The 17701-nt window shown below is 35.1% G+C and overlaps 1 protein-coding gene across 1 annotated transcript; it reads left to right on the top strand.

Annotated features, from left to right (window-relative positions):
- Positions 1-1368: 1368 nt before the first annotated feature.
- LOC121424004 (NADH dehydrogenase [ubiquinone] 1 alpha subcomplex subunit 7-like) lies at positions 1369-10533 on the top strand. Its single transcript, XM_041619570.1, has 4 exons — positions 1369-1456; positions 6854-6906; positions 8144-8296; positions 9793-10533. The coding sequence occupies exons 1-4, from the start codon at positions 1406-1408 to the stop codon at positions 9884-9886; spliced, it is 351 nt and encodes a 116-aa protein (XP_041475504.1). The 5' UTR covers positions 1369-1405; the 3' UTR covers positions 9887-10533.
- The last annotated feature ends 7168 nt before the right edge of the window (positions 10534-17701 follow it).

Here is a 17701-nt window from a genome sequence, read left to right as displayed (position 1 = left end):
CTTTTAATGGAGAAGGTTTGAAAAAAAAAATTGACAAGCCAAAAAAAAAATTATAATGATAAATTTTAAAAAAAATCAAATATTTCACTCGCAAAATTAATGAGGGTCATTTTGGTACCGATAAATTACAATTTACAAGCCCCCAAAAGGTTTACTATATAAGAGGAAGGTATTTTGGATTTGGCTATGTAAGTAATTACTTTTGTTTAAACTTAAAAGCGCAAGGGGTGTTTAAACCCCTATAACCCCATGCACCCCGAAGACCCACCACTGCCTTTGACGACAATTTTTTTTTGCCTATCCCATGTCAAAATGAAACCATGCAGTGATTGAACTGCCCTTTCGTCATGTCGGCCTAATGATATTATCATTACAGCTACTGGTTAGTAATTGGCTCAACTTCATAGCATACCCACAGGCTCATTTCTTCGAGAGGGAAGACATGCACGGCGCCTAGCTCCCCCACCCCCTGGGCCCCTGCGGATCGATGCACCCATGTATAGGCTTATCGTTTTTTTTTTTTCAAAATTTTTTTCAGCTAATGGAAACAACAAAGCATTTGCTAAATTTTTGATGATTTTTTTTGAGGGGGGGGGGTGATAGGACCAGGCGTGGTTTTATAGGGGGGCTTTGAGGAGTGAAACCCCCCAAAATCGCCCCCCCCCCAAAAAAAAAAAGAAATAATAAAATCGACCACAAAAAATAGATGTATATGTGCGTATTAATGTGCATTGATTATAATGCAATATTCCATTCATGTTGTCAAGTGCTCTAAAATCAAAGTTTTTACTACTCAAATTCGAAAATTTTCTTGCTCGGTCGCTAAGCGCTCCCTCGCAAAATAGTAATATTACAAAATAGCACCTAAATGTAGAATACATTAATGCTCTCTTAAAGTGCGAGTAGACTTCCTTGCACGAATAATATTATAAAATCAAAGTTTGAACTCTAAACATATGGCACTCCATTTTTTGTCATTCTTCAGGATAAATAAATAAACCAACGTCAAAAAATTATCAAGCCCCCCCCCAAAAAAAAAAAGAAACCCAACTTATATAGTCTGCTGGAAGCGCGCCTGGATAGGGCTACATTAATTCATGGCCGATTTATAATCTTAGTGCGAGGTTAATCATATTTGATTGGATTGATTGATTGATTTATTTATTTATTTATTCATTCATTCATTTATTTATTTATTTATTATTTACTTATCTATTTATTTATTTATTCATTCATTCATTCATCTATTAATTTATTTATTTATTGCTTTTTTGATCAACCGTCTACATGATTTTTAAAGTAATGATTAAGGAGACGAATTAGAAAAAGGAGAGAGAAAAGGAAAACAGTGAATTATGCAGCCAGCTGCCAGCAGCGCCAAAGAAAAAAATTCTGGTGATTTAAGATGGCGACTGCCTCAAGATTTATTCAACGACTGCGGAATTTCTTCGCAGGTGTGAGTATTATTCAGTTTGAAACTGTTGAAAACCTCCATAAATAACTAATTTAAACTTATGATAAGTCTTATATTTAAATTGAGAGGGTTAACAATATCGATTTATTAGGAAATAAGTGTCCTTAAATTTGTAGCTAGACCTTGGCAAGTTCAGTCCCACGTATCCATATCGATGTTTTGTATAACGGTGTACCTGGCCGGGGGGCGCGTTTCCGTTTTACACCCTGGCGAAGGCATTTTCCGGAAAAGTAGCCAAAAAGCGACTAGTGAAGAGTCTACGTCTACGTTTGTTTACATTATCAGCTGGGCGCGCGATCCAAAGTCCGCACCGAAGTTATCCGCAGAACATACCGTAAATGCAGCTGAGCTTATACTTTCCAGGTTCAATACGAATGTTTGCCTTGATCATTTGCCTTGCCGATTTGCTGATGTCTGTCTTTCTCTCTATCTGTCTATATATCTATCTCTCAAATTCTATCTCTATCTATCTATGTAACTGCAGTATCTATCTATCTAATAATCTTCTCTGTCTCTCTCATTCTTTATCTAACATCTCAAATTCTCTCACTCTCTCTATCCATCCATCTGTCTGTCTTTCTCTATTTCTCTCTATCTATTTATCTATCTATTTTTTAACTATCTATCTGTTAATTTGTTAATATTCTTTGTCTCTCTCCCTCTTTATCTATCTAACATCTATCTATCTGAGGCTCATCTATCTATCTCTCAAATCCTCTATCCATCTGTCTGTCTTTCTCTATTTCTCTCTATGTATATATCTATCTATGTATCTATCTGTTAATTTGTCTATCTTCTCTGTCTCTCTCATTCTTTATCTTTCTATCTATCTAACTATCTGTCTCTCAAATTCTCTATCTCTCTCCTTCTCTAGCATCTGTCTGTCTTTTTTCTCTCTTTCTCTTTGTCCGTCCATATTTCTATCTATAACATCTCTCTCCCCCCCCTAACTATATCGACCTCTCTGTCTCTCCCCCTCTCTCTATTTATCTATCTATTCATCCATCTCTTTTCTCTCTCTTTCTATCTATCTATCCACCTCTCTCCCTCTCTCTATTTCTATCTATCTATCTATCTGTCTGTCTATCTTGTCTCTATCTATTTATCAGTCTTCTATATCTATCTTTCGGCAGCTTCTGAGTGTATCAATCCATCAAACTTCAATTTGTCTTTCCATTATAAGTATCTGTTTATTTTGATTTTGTCTGTCATTCTATTCATTTAGTTAATAATTTATTTAAAAAAAAAAACTATCATAAACAACGCGACTGCAAAAGCATGTTCGGATTTCACTGGATTTCACTTCTGACTGCCGCTCTCTCTGTACATGAAGTGCCGAGGAACTCTCTGCTCTGATCAGTAACTGTGCAAATTGCATGCGGTGGTGGACTCGCCTGTGTCGCACCAAGGAGATATCATATGTCCTTGGTCGCACGCTGCATGCAACCAGCGACGTGTGTAGACTCTTCACTAGTCGCTTTTTGGCTACTTTTCCGGAAAATGCCTTCGCCAGGGTGTAAAACGGAAACGCGCGCCCCGGGGACCCCGACACTGTCGGGGGTCGGGTCCGGGTGTATGATGGGGGGACCTAAAGCTACGCACTTTGTTTACAAACGATAGAAACTATGCCAATTTTAATATTTGAACAAATTATATGTCGCTAACTTGTGGCAAATATTCTAAAGATCATTAAGCAAGAACAAAATATCACAAAACTCACTAATACGAAAATCCCGCCGTGTTTTCCGAACACCTCTTGAATTCGCCGCCCGATGTTAGAAGGGGTCTTAAAGCTACGCACTCGATTTATCATGCAGAAAAATAGAATTTCCTGTGCCTCTATTTCTAAAATATGTTCATACTATTATAGGATAATATGAAATTAAAGAGAATATAGCTCAAAAATTCAAAACAGTTGTGGGTGTTCTCTGCAATTAGAGATTTACTGCAGCCTCTGTAGAAAAAATTGAATAGGAATCGTTCGTGACTCTGTAGTCACAATTCCACACAAAGTGCGCATTTGCCATTAAAAACTGCATGCGCGATGAGTGGTGCGTAGCTTTAGGACCCGCGCAGCTTTAGGACCCCCTACCATACAGACACTTTCAATTATTGAAGCCTTCTTTTTTGTCTTTGGATTACGCTAAATATATGAATACGGTATTTATAATCAGGTCGATGACTATTTTGTTCTCTAAACATAAATGTTCTGTAAATGTTGCCTAACAAAGTAACATTTTGTATTTGAAAGTGATGAAAGTTGAAACTTCAATTCAAACTGCATAATTTTTCAAAATTATTTTATCGTGTACACCACTGATCCAGTTGTTGTGTCTGATCAATCGATTTTCAACAGCTTTTTTTTCAAAAATCTATTGTCCAGACACTAAAAAAGTTGTTAAAACATGTAATTGTCCAATGTCCAGACACAACTGGGTGTACACAATACACAAAATATATTTTGTGCCACTCAAAATGAATTTCTAGTTCAAGGCGGACCGTGACCCGGAGGAGAGAAAGAATTGTACACAATACAGTACACCTCCAATTTCGGGTCATGGTCTGCCACTGTTCAAGACTAAATGTAATTGCTTCCACAAAATTTATTTCGTTCATTTCGTACCATAGTTATCAGTGTACAAAACAGATTTTGCTCAAACAAATTGTAATTTTAGTATATGAAATGGTGAGCCAAGTGTCCGATTGAAAATTCTGTCCAATCCCACTCATTTAATGAACAAGGTTATGATATAACCTTGTTCTCACTTATATCTCCATGTGTGGCAAAATAAGGGTGGCAATGTTTGGCTTACTGTATTTTCTCTTTTTCTTTGGGGCAAATGCTTAATTTTTTTACACTGAAAGTTTCCATTACACCTATTATTCATACAACTTGACTCTTATTTAAATTTGATTCTTTAAATTATTTTTTTCTTAATTAAAAATAGAGATCGAAAAATGAAAATTTTTTTGCCATATTACTCTCCACCAATAGAGGGTGACAAAAAATATGCCCAAAATTCAAGTTTTTGATTGATATGGCAAGGCTCCACATTAACTTTTTTTGGTGGTGGCCCGTTTGGGCCACCAAAACCTTCAAATAATTTTTTTTGGTGGCCCATTAGTAAAGTTTGGTGGCCCGAAAAATATAAAGAAAAACATTAATTAAAAATGAATAAAACAAACTGAAATATTCTGCAGTCACTACCACGTACCACTATTCTTTGTACATCTTGTATGTAAATCGTGCTTGCTGTTATTTTACTTTGCTTATTTTGTGGTAATATATAAATTGTTCTATCATTGTGAATATGAAATGATTGAAAGAGAATAAAAGAATTGTATTGTTCCCAGGTTGTGTGGACTTCTAATCTCCGTATAGACACACACTCATAATGGTAAAGTAAATAAATAGTGCATATAGCAAACTCAGATTGATTTACGAAACAATGATTTTTCCTTTCTTTTTAATCGTAAAATCTAGATTATGCAGGCCCCAAATCCAGTTTATTTTCTCTTTTCCAGCATATTATAGCAGGAGAAAATCACAGAAAGTATGCTGCAGAATGAGAACAATGTATAAAAGGGAGATAAACAAAAATAATTTTTAGAATAGTATATTGAAAAAAAAATTGTAAAAATGAATAAGTGAAATAAGACAAATAAAAAAATGAAGTAAGAAAAAACAAAGAACAGGAAAAAAAAAATGAATAAGACAAAATTACAGAAAAAAAGGGGAAAATTATTATTATTATTCAGTAGAAACATGTTCTTTAATCAGGCATATTCAATGGGAAGGGGTATAAATGGTTTAATCACTGTAAAAAAAATTACAGAAAAAAAATAAGAAAACGGCAAGTTATCGATCTGGAAAAAACAGTGAGAAAATTCCTTCCCTATATTTGACAAAATGATGGAAAAATTCACATTTCATATCAATAAAATGCCTTCCCAAAGTATTTACTTCCTTAAGAGTGGTTTAAGAAATCATTTATAAACAATAAAGAAGCTGTCTATTCAAGACAGCTTCGAAAATTTATAAACCAAATATCAACATACATACAAATGCACATGTGGGACTGTGATGCACTCACCTATGTGTTTTATGTGTATTAATGCATTTGGAAATCGGTCTTTTTGAGTCAAAAGAGAGGTCATAATTCCTCCTTTTAATGCTTGCAGATTATCAGGTTTCAGTAATATGGACTGTAGAAGGGCATTTCATTGGTGTAAAATGTGACTTTGACATAGATTTTCAAAGTTCTGGGGAAGATTTCTTTAATAGCAGTGACATCTCGCATCGCAGCTCCCTGAGTCTGAATAGTCTGCTAGCGCACAGCCAGCTGCAGTGATTTCACGCATGCAAAGCTCAGCAAGACAGCCGGCACGGCCGGCTGAATAATAGTTACTGTATGCTAGCGGTAGGCCTACATACTGTCATGACTGTGCAATCTTTGTGTGTGTGTATTTGTGTGTAGATTAACAAAAAAGGCGCATGACGAATTGACTTGCAATTTGAACTGTAGAAAGTTGATAAATGCATGCAAAATAGGGAGAAAAATTGCGCTACTTTGAAAATTATTGGTTGCCCGATTCGGGCCACCAAAACTTAACATTTTTTCAATAATGGTTGCCCGAAATGAATTTTTGGTGGCCCCGGGCCACCGGGCCACTGCTAATGTTGAGCTTTGGCTATGGTGAAAAAATAAATTGCAACTGTATGGAAATTAGTAATTTTGGTCACAAAAGTGATATTTTAATGATTTTTCTAAGTGTGTGCTCTGTACAACATTGGCATACCATAGTCCTACCAGTAGATTCCTCACAGGCAGGGTGGTAGCAGTGAACAAGTGTCCAATCCATTCCAATTGTACACAAAATTTGTTTCTACCCGTAATTACACAAAATTTATTTTGTACCATGAGAAATGAATTTTTTTCGAGATGTAACTCATTTAGTACCATTCAAAATGAATTTTGCATTCATGAAATGTAATTTCGTGCACATAATTATATATGAAAACGATTGCGCGAACAAAATTGACCTCCTGTGGTGCGAAAGTAATTGCGAACACAGAATAGTCTTTCGTTGCGATGCGAAGCTCTATTCCGTGTATGAAATTACTTTTCTTTCCTGAGAGCCTGAAAATCCTGTCTTGGATGCATGATTTAAATTTTCAAGATTCAAATTTGTACAGTACATAATATCTATAGACATCTGACTAGCCTATTGTAATTATTTTGCACAAACAACTTTTATTGAAAGATAAGATGGGGAGGGGGTACTTTTTATTGTGTTTACTTAGTCATTTGAATTTGATTTGTTACAGATATATTCTCAGAACAATATTCTTTCCTTTTTGTTTTTCATGATCATTAGAGGGATCTTCAAGCTCATCTGAACAACCGTTATGCTTATGGACAATCTCCCAGGTAAATATGCACATTCAAGTACAGTCAATCTCTAGTATACATGTACACTTGGTTTAAAAGCAGACAATCTCATTTTTAGATTGTCTTACACTATCATGACTAAACTATCAATTATTAGCGTCACTTAGTCTAATTCCCAGGCGGTCTTATTGCCACTTTGCTTACTTACTAGGATTCAAAAGAAAATTTGGTTTCATAATAATTGATATACATGTACAGTATAGCACTTGTGAGGCACCACCAATCATCTACATGTAGTTGCCTATTGAATGGTGCACTTGCCTGACTCTAGCTCCATCTGCTAAAGGCGCTTAGTTTATTCTTGGAATTAATCCTGCCGGGTACCTGGGTTGAGTGCAGCACAATGTGGGTGAATTTCTTGCTGAAGGAAAACATGCCATGGTTGGGATCCGAACCCACGCTCCTCTGATTGAAAGATGAGATTCGTAACCACTACATCTGAATGCCCCCACCCCCCAAAAAATAATCGGATCATATGTATTGAATAGTTTTTAAACCAAGTGGATATTAGACTAAAAGGGTATAGCCTATATGACTTTATGACTTTTGGGAAGGAGTCTACTAAAATCAGTCCAACGTGGCGTCCTTGACCTTGGTCCTTGTCCCTTAAATGCAAACTCCATTATGAATTTTTGGTTCTTCCATTTTTGTTATTCTACTCTTGGAGAATATGCAATGGCAAGCATGCTCTGGTAAACATGATGATACAAGTACTAAATCTTGCTATAGGATTCGTCAAAAGTAAATCGTTTGATAAAATGTAGTCTTCTCATCAAGAATCACTCGCGGTGATGGAACTTTTGCATTTCTATGATCACTTCAGCCCATAGGGTCATAACTCTATTATTTTTTTTAGTATGCAATAATTAAAAGAGGTCATGGCCTGTGGATTGTTTGGTTGTGACGATAAAATTCCTCCGTTAGGTCACAATTATCTTGCTCAAGCCAGATCATTGAGCCTTATACATATCAGTTTCTCTGTTTAAAGGTTCCAGATGTGGAATATAAAGCAAATAATTACCTTTTTATTTCAGGTGATGAGGTAAACTGTCACCTTTTCGGCAAGCTCGATGTACTCGCTATTTTTCCTTTGCTTCGCTGTGGCAAGATAGCCACATGATTGAAGCTTGCCTCGTAAGGGATGTTTTCCCATCACCTCCACCAGCGTCGATTATTTACGTAATATCTTGGTGTTTAAAACTTTATTTTACTGCAGGACTCAACCAGATCCTGTGCTCCCTGAAGGCCCTTCTCATCGTCTGTCGGCAAACTACTACTGCTCAAGGGATGGAAGGAGAGAATCACAAAGACCAGTCCATGTCTTCTCTGCCACTCAAAGACTTCCTGCTCCTCAGTCACAAGAAGAAGGGTGAGTGCCACTGCAGACCTCTCAGCTATTCTGAATTTGGAAGAAATTTTGAGCTCTTGTTCATGATTTTCTTATTTTGATTGATAACTTTACTTCACTGTCCCATTGGAAATAATGTTTCTTCATATTTTTAAACAAAATCATCTCTTGAGCTGAGGTCGAGTTCTGGTATAGAGGTCTAATTTAGATAGGAAATGGTTAGAAGCAATCGTAAAGTCATATGCTCTGATGCATATTTAGGACAACAGAGTTTAATCAAATAATAATTAAGGCTTGCTTGAAGTTAGTTATTATCACATGCATTTCCTGGGCCCTGTTTTACAAAGAGTAATGATTGATTCAATCAACCTCAACTATGTGGAATTGGAAATCCATCAATGTCATAATTTTTCTCAGAAAATTTGCACAATGACATGTGTTAACAAAGAGGATCACACTGAATTTTCAAGAAAAGTATGAATGTATGACTTTACATCATATCTAGAAAACATGTGGAACTAACAAACTTTTTAGATTATGATGGTGCTTGCTTTCCATAGTTGTGGTTGATCGGATCAATCGCAAAGGTATCGAATTCCATCCATTCCATAATTTTTTTTCTACAAGAAATTTGCACAATCTCCCTAATAAACAAAGAGAATCACACTGAATCTTCAAGAGAATGATGAATGTATGAATATACATCATATCTAGAAAATATTTTGAACAAATTTACATTTAGATGCTGCGGTTGCTGGCCTTCAATAGTTGTGATTGATCCGATCAGTCGCAACTCTTTGTAAGACGGGGCCCTGGTGTGGCTACCACAGGAAACAAAATGGGGGGGCACTCTATTAAATGGATGGGCATTTTCAGTGACTTTGTGATGTTCTTACTCTGTAATTGTACGTTTTCCAGAAAAATTGTTTGGCAGATATCATTTATTTACAGATTTTCTCTGTGTTAGTTTTGTTCAATTATGTGAATATTTTATCTTGTGTTCCCATTACCATCTTTTTATATTATGGCGAAAATGAAATTGCCATTTTAACCTGTGTGTTCTTATTTCTGTGAAATTTTTTTGTGGTATTGATGAAGGAAATCTAGGGTCGGCAGGTACGCACTTGTCTTTTTTTTGTCCCTGGATTGCTTAGATTGGATTGTATGTGTGATTGCTCATATCTTGGTGTAATAGATCTTGGCCCCGTCTTACAAAGAGTTGCAATTGATCCAATCAATCGCAACTATGATAAGCCAGCAATGTAAACATCTAAAAGTACATGTTTGTTAAAAATATTTTCTAGAAATTATGTTTATTCATACATTACTGTTTTCTTGACAATTCAGTATGCTTCTCATTGTTTTCATGAGGACAATTGAGCAACTTTCCTAAAGAAAAATCATGACATTGATGGATGTCCATATTCTTAAGAGTGATTTGATCAATCATAACTCTTTGTAAGATGGTGCCTTTATCTTACAGTGTGATTGATTTTATCTTTGTATTGTTTCTACAGAGAGAACGCTGTTGGACCTGCACTGAAGAAACCTGTGATACCTGGCCCTCCTCCTCCTGCTATGAAATTATCAACGGATGAACCTTATCTATGATATACTTCCTGTATATGAAAGGGATGAAGGAATGGGACTCTCCTGCAAACTATGAGAAAAGAATGTTTTAAATGGCAAAGATATCCTGGCCTGGTGCAGGGCTAATGCTAGTGTTTTGTAAAATTTCAGACATCATTTGTTTAGGAACTGACTTTCACAAGGCTGTCAAGCCTCCCTGATTTGTCCAGGAGACTCTGTGAAATTTAACAGATTTTTTAGTGAAAAACTGCAGATTTTTAACCCTGACCCTGATTCATACATTGATTTCTTTCATTGGATTGGAAAGTGAGAGGGATCTACTTCCTTGTTTAGTGAATTATCCCTGCAAGGTTGGCACCTCTGCTTTCAAAAGATTATTCAAATATCAGTATTAGGCTATATCCATTCTCCTAGAACAGGCTAAGAACGGCAGCATATTAGGAATATGTGATACCCTGATTCTGCTGTATTTGAGAAACAATGTTTTTGCAGACACACTTTTTTACTCTATACATGAAGTCTTAGGAGTTTTGATGCTTAATATAAAGGAGCTGTAGCTGTGAATTTCCTATCATTTATCCCTTCGGCTTGATATTCATTTCTTGAATCATTTGTTGCCCAGGCTTACATTGTAAATATATCAATAAAAAATATAAACTATTCTATACCTAAAATTCAAGTAGTATTTGGATCGTTTTTAGATGCACATGTGTATAGGGTTTATTTTCAATTCATCATATGCCAATCCGTCCAATTGCCAAATCGTCTACTATAATTTGGTCTACCATCAGTTCGTCTACAATCCACAAGGTCTAATTGCCATTTCGTCCAATCACCATTTTGTCTGATAACCAGTTGGTCCAATAGCCATTGAGGCCATATGCCATTTGGTCCAATTGAACTAAGTGTTAATTGTGCAAAATGTATTAAAATGAAATAATAATAATAATGGTAATATGACCCAAGGTAGCAACTGGACTTTTAAATACTGTTCTCCCAGTGGCCCCGCTAATATTATTAACCCAGCTAAGCTACCAATGGATATCAGACCAACTGGTTATGAGACGAACTGGTCATAGACGAAATGGTGATTAGACGAAGTGATGATTGAACCAAATAGTTAGACGAAGTGTTGATGGACGGAATGGCATTAGACTAAATGAAAGTAGACTATTAGGTGAGTGGAAGAGTTGGCAGTAGACCAATTGGCAATTTACCATGTATAGGTGGGTGATAGATACCTTGCCCATTGGTTAAAACCCACTTTGTCTACTTTCCATTTGGTCTAATCTCATTGGCAAAGGCGGTTTTGAGGAGGAAAGATGACAAACTCGTGAAAAGAGCATGGATTTGAGAGTGGATGGCCTAAGAAGAAAGAGTTCAAAGATTACAGATAAGATATGGAGTGAAATGAATGCAGTGACGATGGCCTGAGTAAGGAGGATGCTCCAGACAGAAGCCGGGACAGAAGTGGAAGGAGAGAGTGTCTTCATGTTGTGAGAGTTACACTTTGTAAGAATGATGCGGACTGAAATAAATGACGATGATAAACCTAGGTTTTCCGGACTTAGCAAGAAATCCATTCACACTTCTATTGAATGTTAGGGTTCATCAGGTCTCTTCAATAATAATAATTATGACATGTAACAAGTAATTCATCAAAATAAACCATATACTGTACAAATCATTTTGCATTTCTTGATGAACGTTAATTTGTTGACACTTTCTCATGTAATTGGCGAATGAGTTGCTACTCAATACAAGTGTGGTCTAAGTCAAATATACAGCTTTGAGGAAACCAACCAATGAATATTTCCATGATAGTGCCAAAGATACATGCAGGTGAGACTGCACACAACAGTTAACCTTCCAAAGATTAAACAAATGGCTCAATCCAAGCAATTTTTAGTCCAAGGCATGACTGTGTTATCTACCCACTGTTTGAAAATTTTCCCTATCAGTCAAATTTCTGTGGTCCCACAGAGAAAGAGAGAGGGTGGGAGGGGCAGAAAGGAGGGAAAGAAAAACAGATTTGGGAGACAAAATGGAAAGGGAAGAAAAGGGTGAGGGCTTTTGACAAGCATTTTAGGGGGCTGTAATATGGGAGGGGGGGGGGCTTCAGCCCCGGTTGAGCCCCCACCCCCCACTCAGAGTATACAAAAATGGAAACATGACCATCTGATTGTGGGTGTTTTTTTTGCATGGCTAGCATCACCCATCCTCCTGCCTCTGATTTAATTGTTCCTCATTTCCACAATCTATTGAGCTTTTTAAATTCCGAAATTGTCTGGAATTCTGTGGGATTTTAACAGCGCAGCTGGTATGTTATAAAATGTTTACTAGACAAATTTCAGGAAATGATAGTTCACGTGTAAAAAATATTCAATCTATGAATAAACCACGATAAGGCACATCTCATGAAAATACACCAAAAAAAAAAAACACTGACATCACGGTGACATCATCGGCAAATGACACTCAAAGTGTCCTTTTTTTGTCAAGCGACTGTATATCATTCAACACAGGAGGGCAATATTACGATTGTAAAGTCGACACCGTGGACATCGTCTTCTATGCTGCAGCAGCATAATGATCATGATGATCATGATAAGGAAACAATTAGATATTGAGCACACAGGTGTGTGTGCTCAATATCTAAATTTAGTCTAATCGTGATCATTCTCCTCACATGATTTATCATAATCATACAATGGTTGTAAATTATGGGGGGGGGATGATAATAAACTGTCAGGCCATGTGTTTTGAATTTTGCCCATGCAGGTATAGGTGACAGTGAATGTCTTTCAAAAATATAATAATGAATAAATAAAATAAATAAAAATGTTCTTGGTGTGATGATGCTTTCTCCAGAGAATGAAAAATGTACCAATGGCCAATGGCGTTCAGACGGTCATTGGTTTAATCTATAAAGACATGAATTGTATGTCTATGTGTGATGCCCTTTCGTAAGATAAAAATCTCCTACATTTTGTTTATAATGCTGGTATGAGGTCGTAAAACGTAAAAATCAAATAATTCATTCTATTTTGTTGATAACTCAGCATGTTTTAACATTTTTTTCCATTTGACTATGCTGGCAGAGACTAACATTTTTTAAGCATAATTCTTCTTTGTATAATATTGATGCCATTTGACGGGACCTGTGGTGACTTTTTACCTAATGTACAATTAAATAAACTTTTTATTGCGGTTCTTTGAAAAAAACAAATCTCAAGTGCAATCATATAGAAATACACATTCTGAGCATCTTTCCCGTGAATATGGTAATACTTAAAAACAATGATCAACAGAAAATTGTTTTTTTTTCTGCAGTAACAAAAAATGATGTTGCCCTTTTCAAATCAAAACCAATTGAATAAGAATATGTATCTCAAATATTTGGGAGTAGCTATACATGTACACATCAAATCATCGTTGTTAAAAGCTACCGAAAAGATGTGCCGTTTCTCTCACTTCTGGTTTCTCACGAGAAAGAGTATATACATATATATCCTAGGTATATATATGTATATAGTCATGAAGTCAGTGGTAAGAAGTCAAGGATGTGCTTTCTTCATCAGCGTGACCATGGGTGATAGTAACAATAACCAGTATCAATGAGTGACGTGTTTCATTGTTATTAATATTTATGGGTTTGGTGATTTTTTTAAAGTGCCAAGCATCTTTCATAACGTGTCAGTTTATGGTTTGTTATAAGCTATGGTTGAGGACGTGTGAGAGGCAGTCATAATATTCAGCGAAATTTTTTTTTTTACTCTGATTAATAAGAAAAACTGATTATTTTTTTTTTTTTGGGGGGGGCAAAATAAAATATGATTAAGTATCATCATTACTGAAAAACATGTACAATCATCCGTTAAAAAATATGATAAGAGTGTTCTATTTTGTAAGAAGTTATTATGTTTAATCTCTTAGAAGTTGTTACTGGTGCTTTTCCCACATTTAGAATATCAATTGGACTGGGTTTCCAATTTTAAATCTGGAATACATCTTGAATTTTGAAACAAACATAATTATACAAACAAAACTCCCACACACATACGTCCACGTAATATTTTCAATAAACTATTCTTTAATGAATCTATTATGAATTTTGTATTCACTTATTTCTTCATTCATTCATTCATTCATTCATTTTGACAAGCAATGCTTTCCAAGAGGTTCCCATTTCATTTCATTATATTATTTTATATATAATTTCACCTTACTTTTTTGTAATTCATTCATTGGTAAACAAATATAAGTGAAATAAATTCTTCACTAACCAATCAATTATTTATCAATATAATCTGTATTCTTTCATTATTATAGTTCTGGTTCTCTCTCTCTACGAGCATAACTATATTGAGAGTCGCGTAACAATTAAATATGGGCGTCGATAGAATGTTTACATTAGTCAAGTAGTATTGTCTGTGTGCGTGTGTTGTTCTTTTTTGTGGTGAGCCCTATACCCAACCTTCTATTATTACCATTGATATAATAAATATGGAAGGCACACTCCCGAGCCATTCTCACTCTGCAGGCCAACCCTCAAAGACTGAGTCCTTCTTGGATCCCGATTGCAATCGTTTTCATCTTGTTCATTCTCGTGTCATCAACCAGCAAATCACAACGTAAGTTAACTCTGCAATTATATATACTTCTTTCAATACTTAATGATCAGAAAAAAACGACATTCTTTATTTGATAATCCACACACTCATGCATTTTTTATATGTCCTGCTCCTTCTTTATCATCTTCCCTCTTAGAACTGTTTTATGTAATATTTCCTCTTCTTTGCATCTCTCCCTTATTCTTTGTTGATTTTCTCATTGTTACCATGTACTTATTATCGTCCAAATCGATATTATTGTTATGAATTTTCCACTCTTTTAAATATTTGTATTTTTTCATGTGTATATACATCACTTTTCGTATTGTCAATAGTCTAACTGTCATGGTTGCAATCGATAAATGAATGAATGAATAAATAAATAAATGAATGAATAATGGAATATATTATTGTTTGTTTTCTTCAGTTGTAGCATTGTTCCTAGTCATACTGTTCTCATCGAATGTAGAAACGTGCACGTATAAAGTAAAGTTTAGGTTCGGGAGGTTGTAATTACTAAGATGTAATTATAATAATAATAATAATAATAGTCAGTTCTTATATAGCACCTGACACATTATGAATAACGCTTCTATGCGCTTCCAAAGGACTTGTCACTTTGTTTTTGTTTATAATTTAGACTCGGTTATAGGAATTTTCTTTTTTTATTGAAGACAAATATTTACAACATTGTTGTCGGACTAATTACCTATTCCTTCATCAACCAATTGTTGGTTTTTTTTTTATATAGATGAGCTATAACAAGAAACCAAGCTCCATTGACAAAAAGTCAGAACAGATTGTCAAAAACGTGGATATGGATAAAGACGAAGAGGAAGATGCACTGGAGATAGCCGCAACCGCCTTCGAAAAATTCCAAGTCGAGAAGGACATCGCAGCCCACATCAAGAAAGAATTCGATGTCAAGTATGATACAACTTGGCACTGCGTCGTCGGCCGCAACTTCGGGAGCTACGTCACCCACGAGAGCAAGCACTTCATCTATTTTAATCACGGTCAGAAATCGGTCCTACTCTTCAAGTCGGGTTAGGTTGCTGGTCTATAGCTGGAACTCGTGAATATAACAGGACAGAAGTTTACTTAGAATATAGGCTAGATCTAGAGAAGGAAAGTTGTTTCGTCACGATGATCCTCCTAAATTGATCTTCATGAGAGGATAGTTCTTAGGATGATATAGATCAGAGAATAATTCAATTACTACCTCTGTTACAAATGTCAAAGGGAAGAGACCACAGAGTTATCAAAATTCCTTTGATAATTTGATACCATTTTCAGAAACTAAGACATTGATGCCCTGCATGGGATAACACCTCATCGAGTTCCTCTTGATGCATCTACACTGCAACATCACCGTGGTTGTCAGCAAATTGGACACAATATGTCATGGTCATCATTTTCCATGCTATTAGTCTAAGCATCTTGAATGATACAATTTAATTTAATTCAATTTAATTTAATTTAATAAAAAACTAAATAGGCCATAACATTCCGTCACACTCCATCAACAATGGCAGGTTGCAGAAAATCAAATTACATAAATCATCTTCTTGGTGCTCATTTCCTGATTATTATTATATTTTATTCAATTTTAATTCGATGTTTACGTAATTTAATCAGGGAGTACTTCAATGATCACATGACCCTTCTTGTAAATCAGTTTCGTAATTGAAGGGGATATACATTGGTAAAAGAAAAATGCAACAAATAAATGAATAAATAAATAAATAAATAGATAAATAAATAAATAAGTCTAATCTTAATGAAATAATCAATACGTCTATAAAGAAATAGTAGTAATTTCTTATGCAATTGAAATATGTATGGTTCCTCAAAAGTAATTCATAACATCTTTACCAAATTCCAATTTGACTGAAATCTTTTGGAGAATGTTTTAATGCCCGCTGGGAGAACAGTTTCCGGAACTGAAGTGGCTACCCTGGCGAAAATATGACGTTATTATCATTATTATTATTGTTATTGTTGTTATTATTATCATTAATATCATTATTATTACTGCTATTATTATTATTTCATATGATTTCCATTTCATTTCATTTAATTGATTTCCTCGAAATGAAAGTAATATATTGTTGTTCTGTTATCCATTCAATGAAGTATTTGCAGCTGTCATGAAAGGACGATAAGACTCAATTTTAAGATAAGATAATACAAGATAAAGATGAAATAAGGTAAACTTCAGATGAACCACGCGGCTTATTCAATTACAACAATCAGACAATTAATATGATAATATTTTTCTCCTCTTTTAAACGAAATATTGGATATGTTTCAGCATCGAGAAGTTCTGACATTGGCGGCGGAAGCCAAATTATTTAGGGGGGGGTCCACTTGAAATTTTGTGATGGACACACGTAAAAAATTTGACAAGCAAAAAAAAAAAGTTTATCAGCTAAAAATTTAGAGGGGGACCGCCCCCACCTTAAAATTGGGGGGGGGGAGACCTGTCCCCCCCCCCCCGCTTCCGCCGGCCATGGGTTCTGACCTTGGAGATGTAGTCAAAGATGGAAATATTTTGGACAAACATAAACAGTAAAATGCATCAGCGCGATTGCGACACGCATGTGAATACAATCATGTACACTTCTCATAGCGCTTATTCTCATTGACTGTTATATAAACCTTCATTGATAACACTGTAAATTGTATGTTTTGTCGATTGTGGGTATGTTTATGATGACATAATAGCTATGCATACAGTTTAATCATTGGTGCGATTTTGAATCTGAAAGACTTTCCGTATTCTTATTGATTTATCTATGGTAGGCCTATGTTTAACGGATATACTGATTGATTGATTGACATATTGCTTGATTTGCCTATTGATTGATTTATAAATTGTATATTGAGTGGATGAATATCACTGAATATGATATCAAGTCTTTGATTTTTGGTTGATTTTTTTTGTTCGAATATTAGAGGATTAATATTTATTAATTTATTTGTTTATTTATTTATTTATTTATTCATTTGTCGATTGATTGATTGGTTGATTGAATGTTTTATTAAATGATTCATTAAATGATTGTTTTGGGTAAATGATTGGTTGATTAATTAATAGGCTGATTGATTGACTGTTTTCTGTTGGTCGGTTGATTATTGTTTGGTGGGTTGATTGAATATTGTTTTCTTGATTTGTTGACTGAATGATTGGTTTTGTTGATTGGCTGATTAATTGTTTGTC

This window comes from Lytechinus variegatus, chromosome 11, assembly GCF_018143015.1.
Source record: "Lytechinus variegatus isolate NC3 chromosome 11, Lvar_3.0, whole genome shotgun sequence".
NCBI lineage: Eukaryota > Metazoa > Echinodermata > Echinoidea > Temnopleuroida > Toxopneustidae > Lytechinus > Lytechinus variegatus.
The sequence above is the reverse complement of the archived record's forward strand: the minus strand, read 5'-3'. Positions and strand labels throughout refer to the sequence as shown.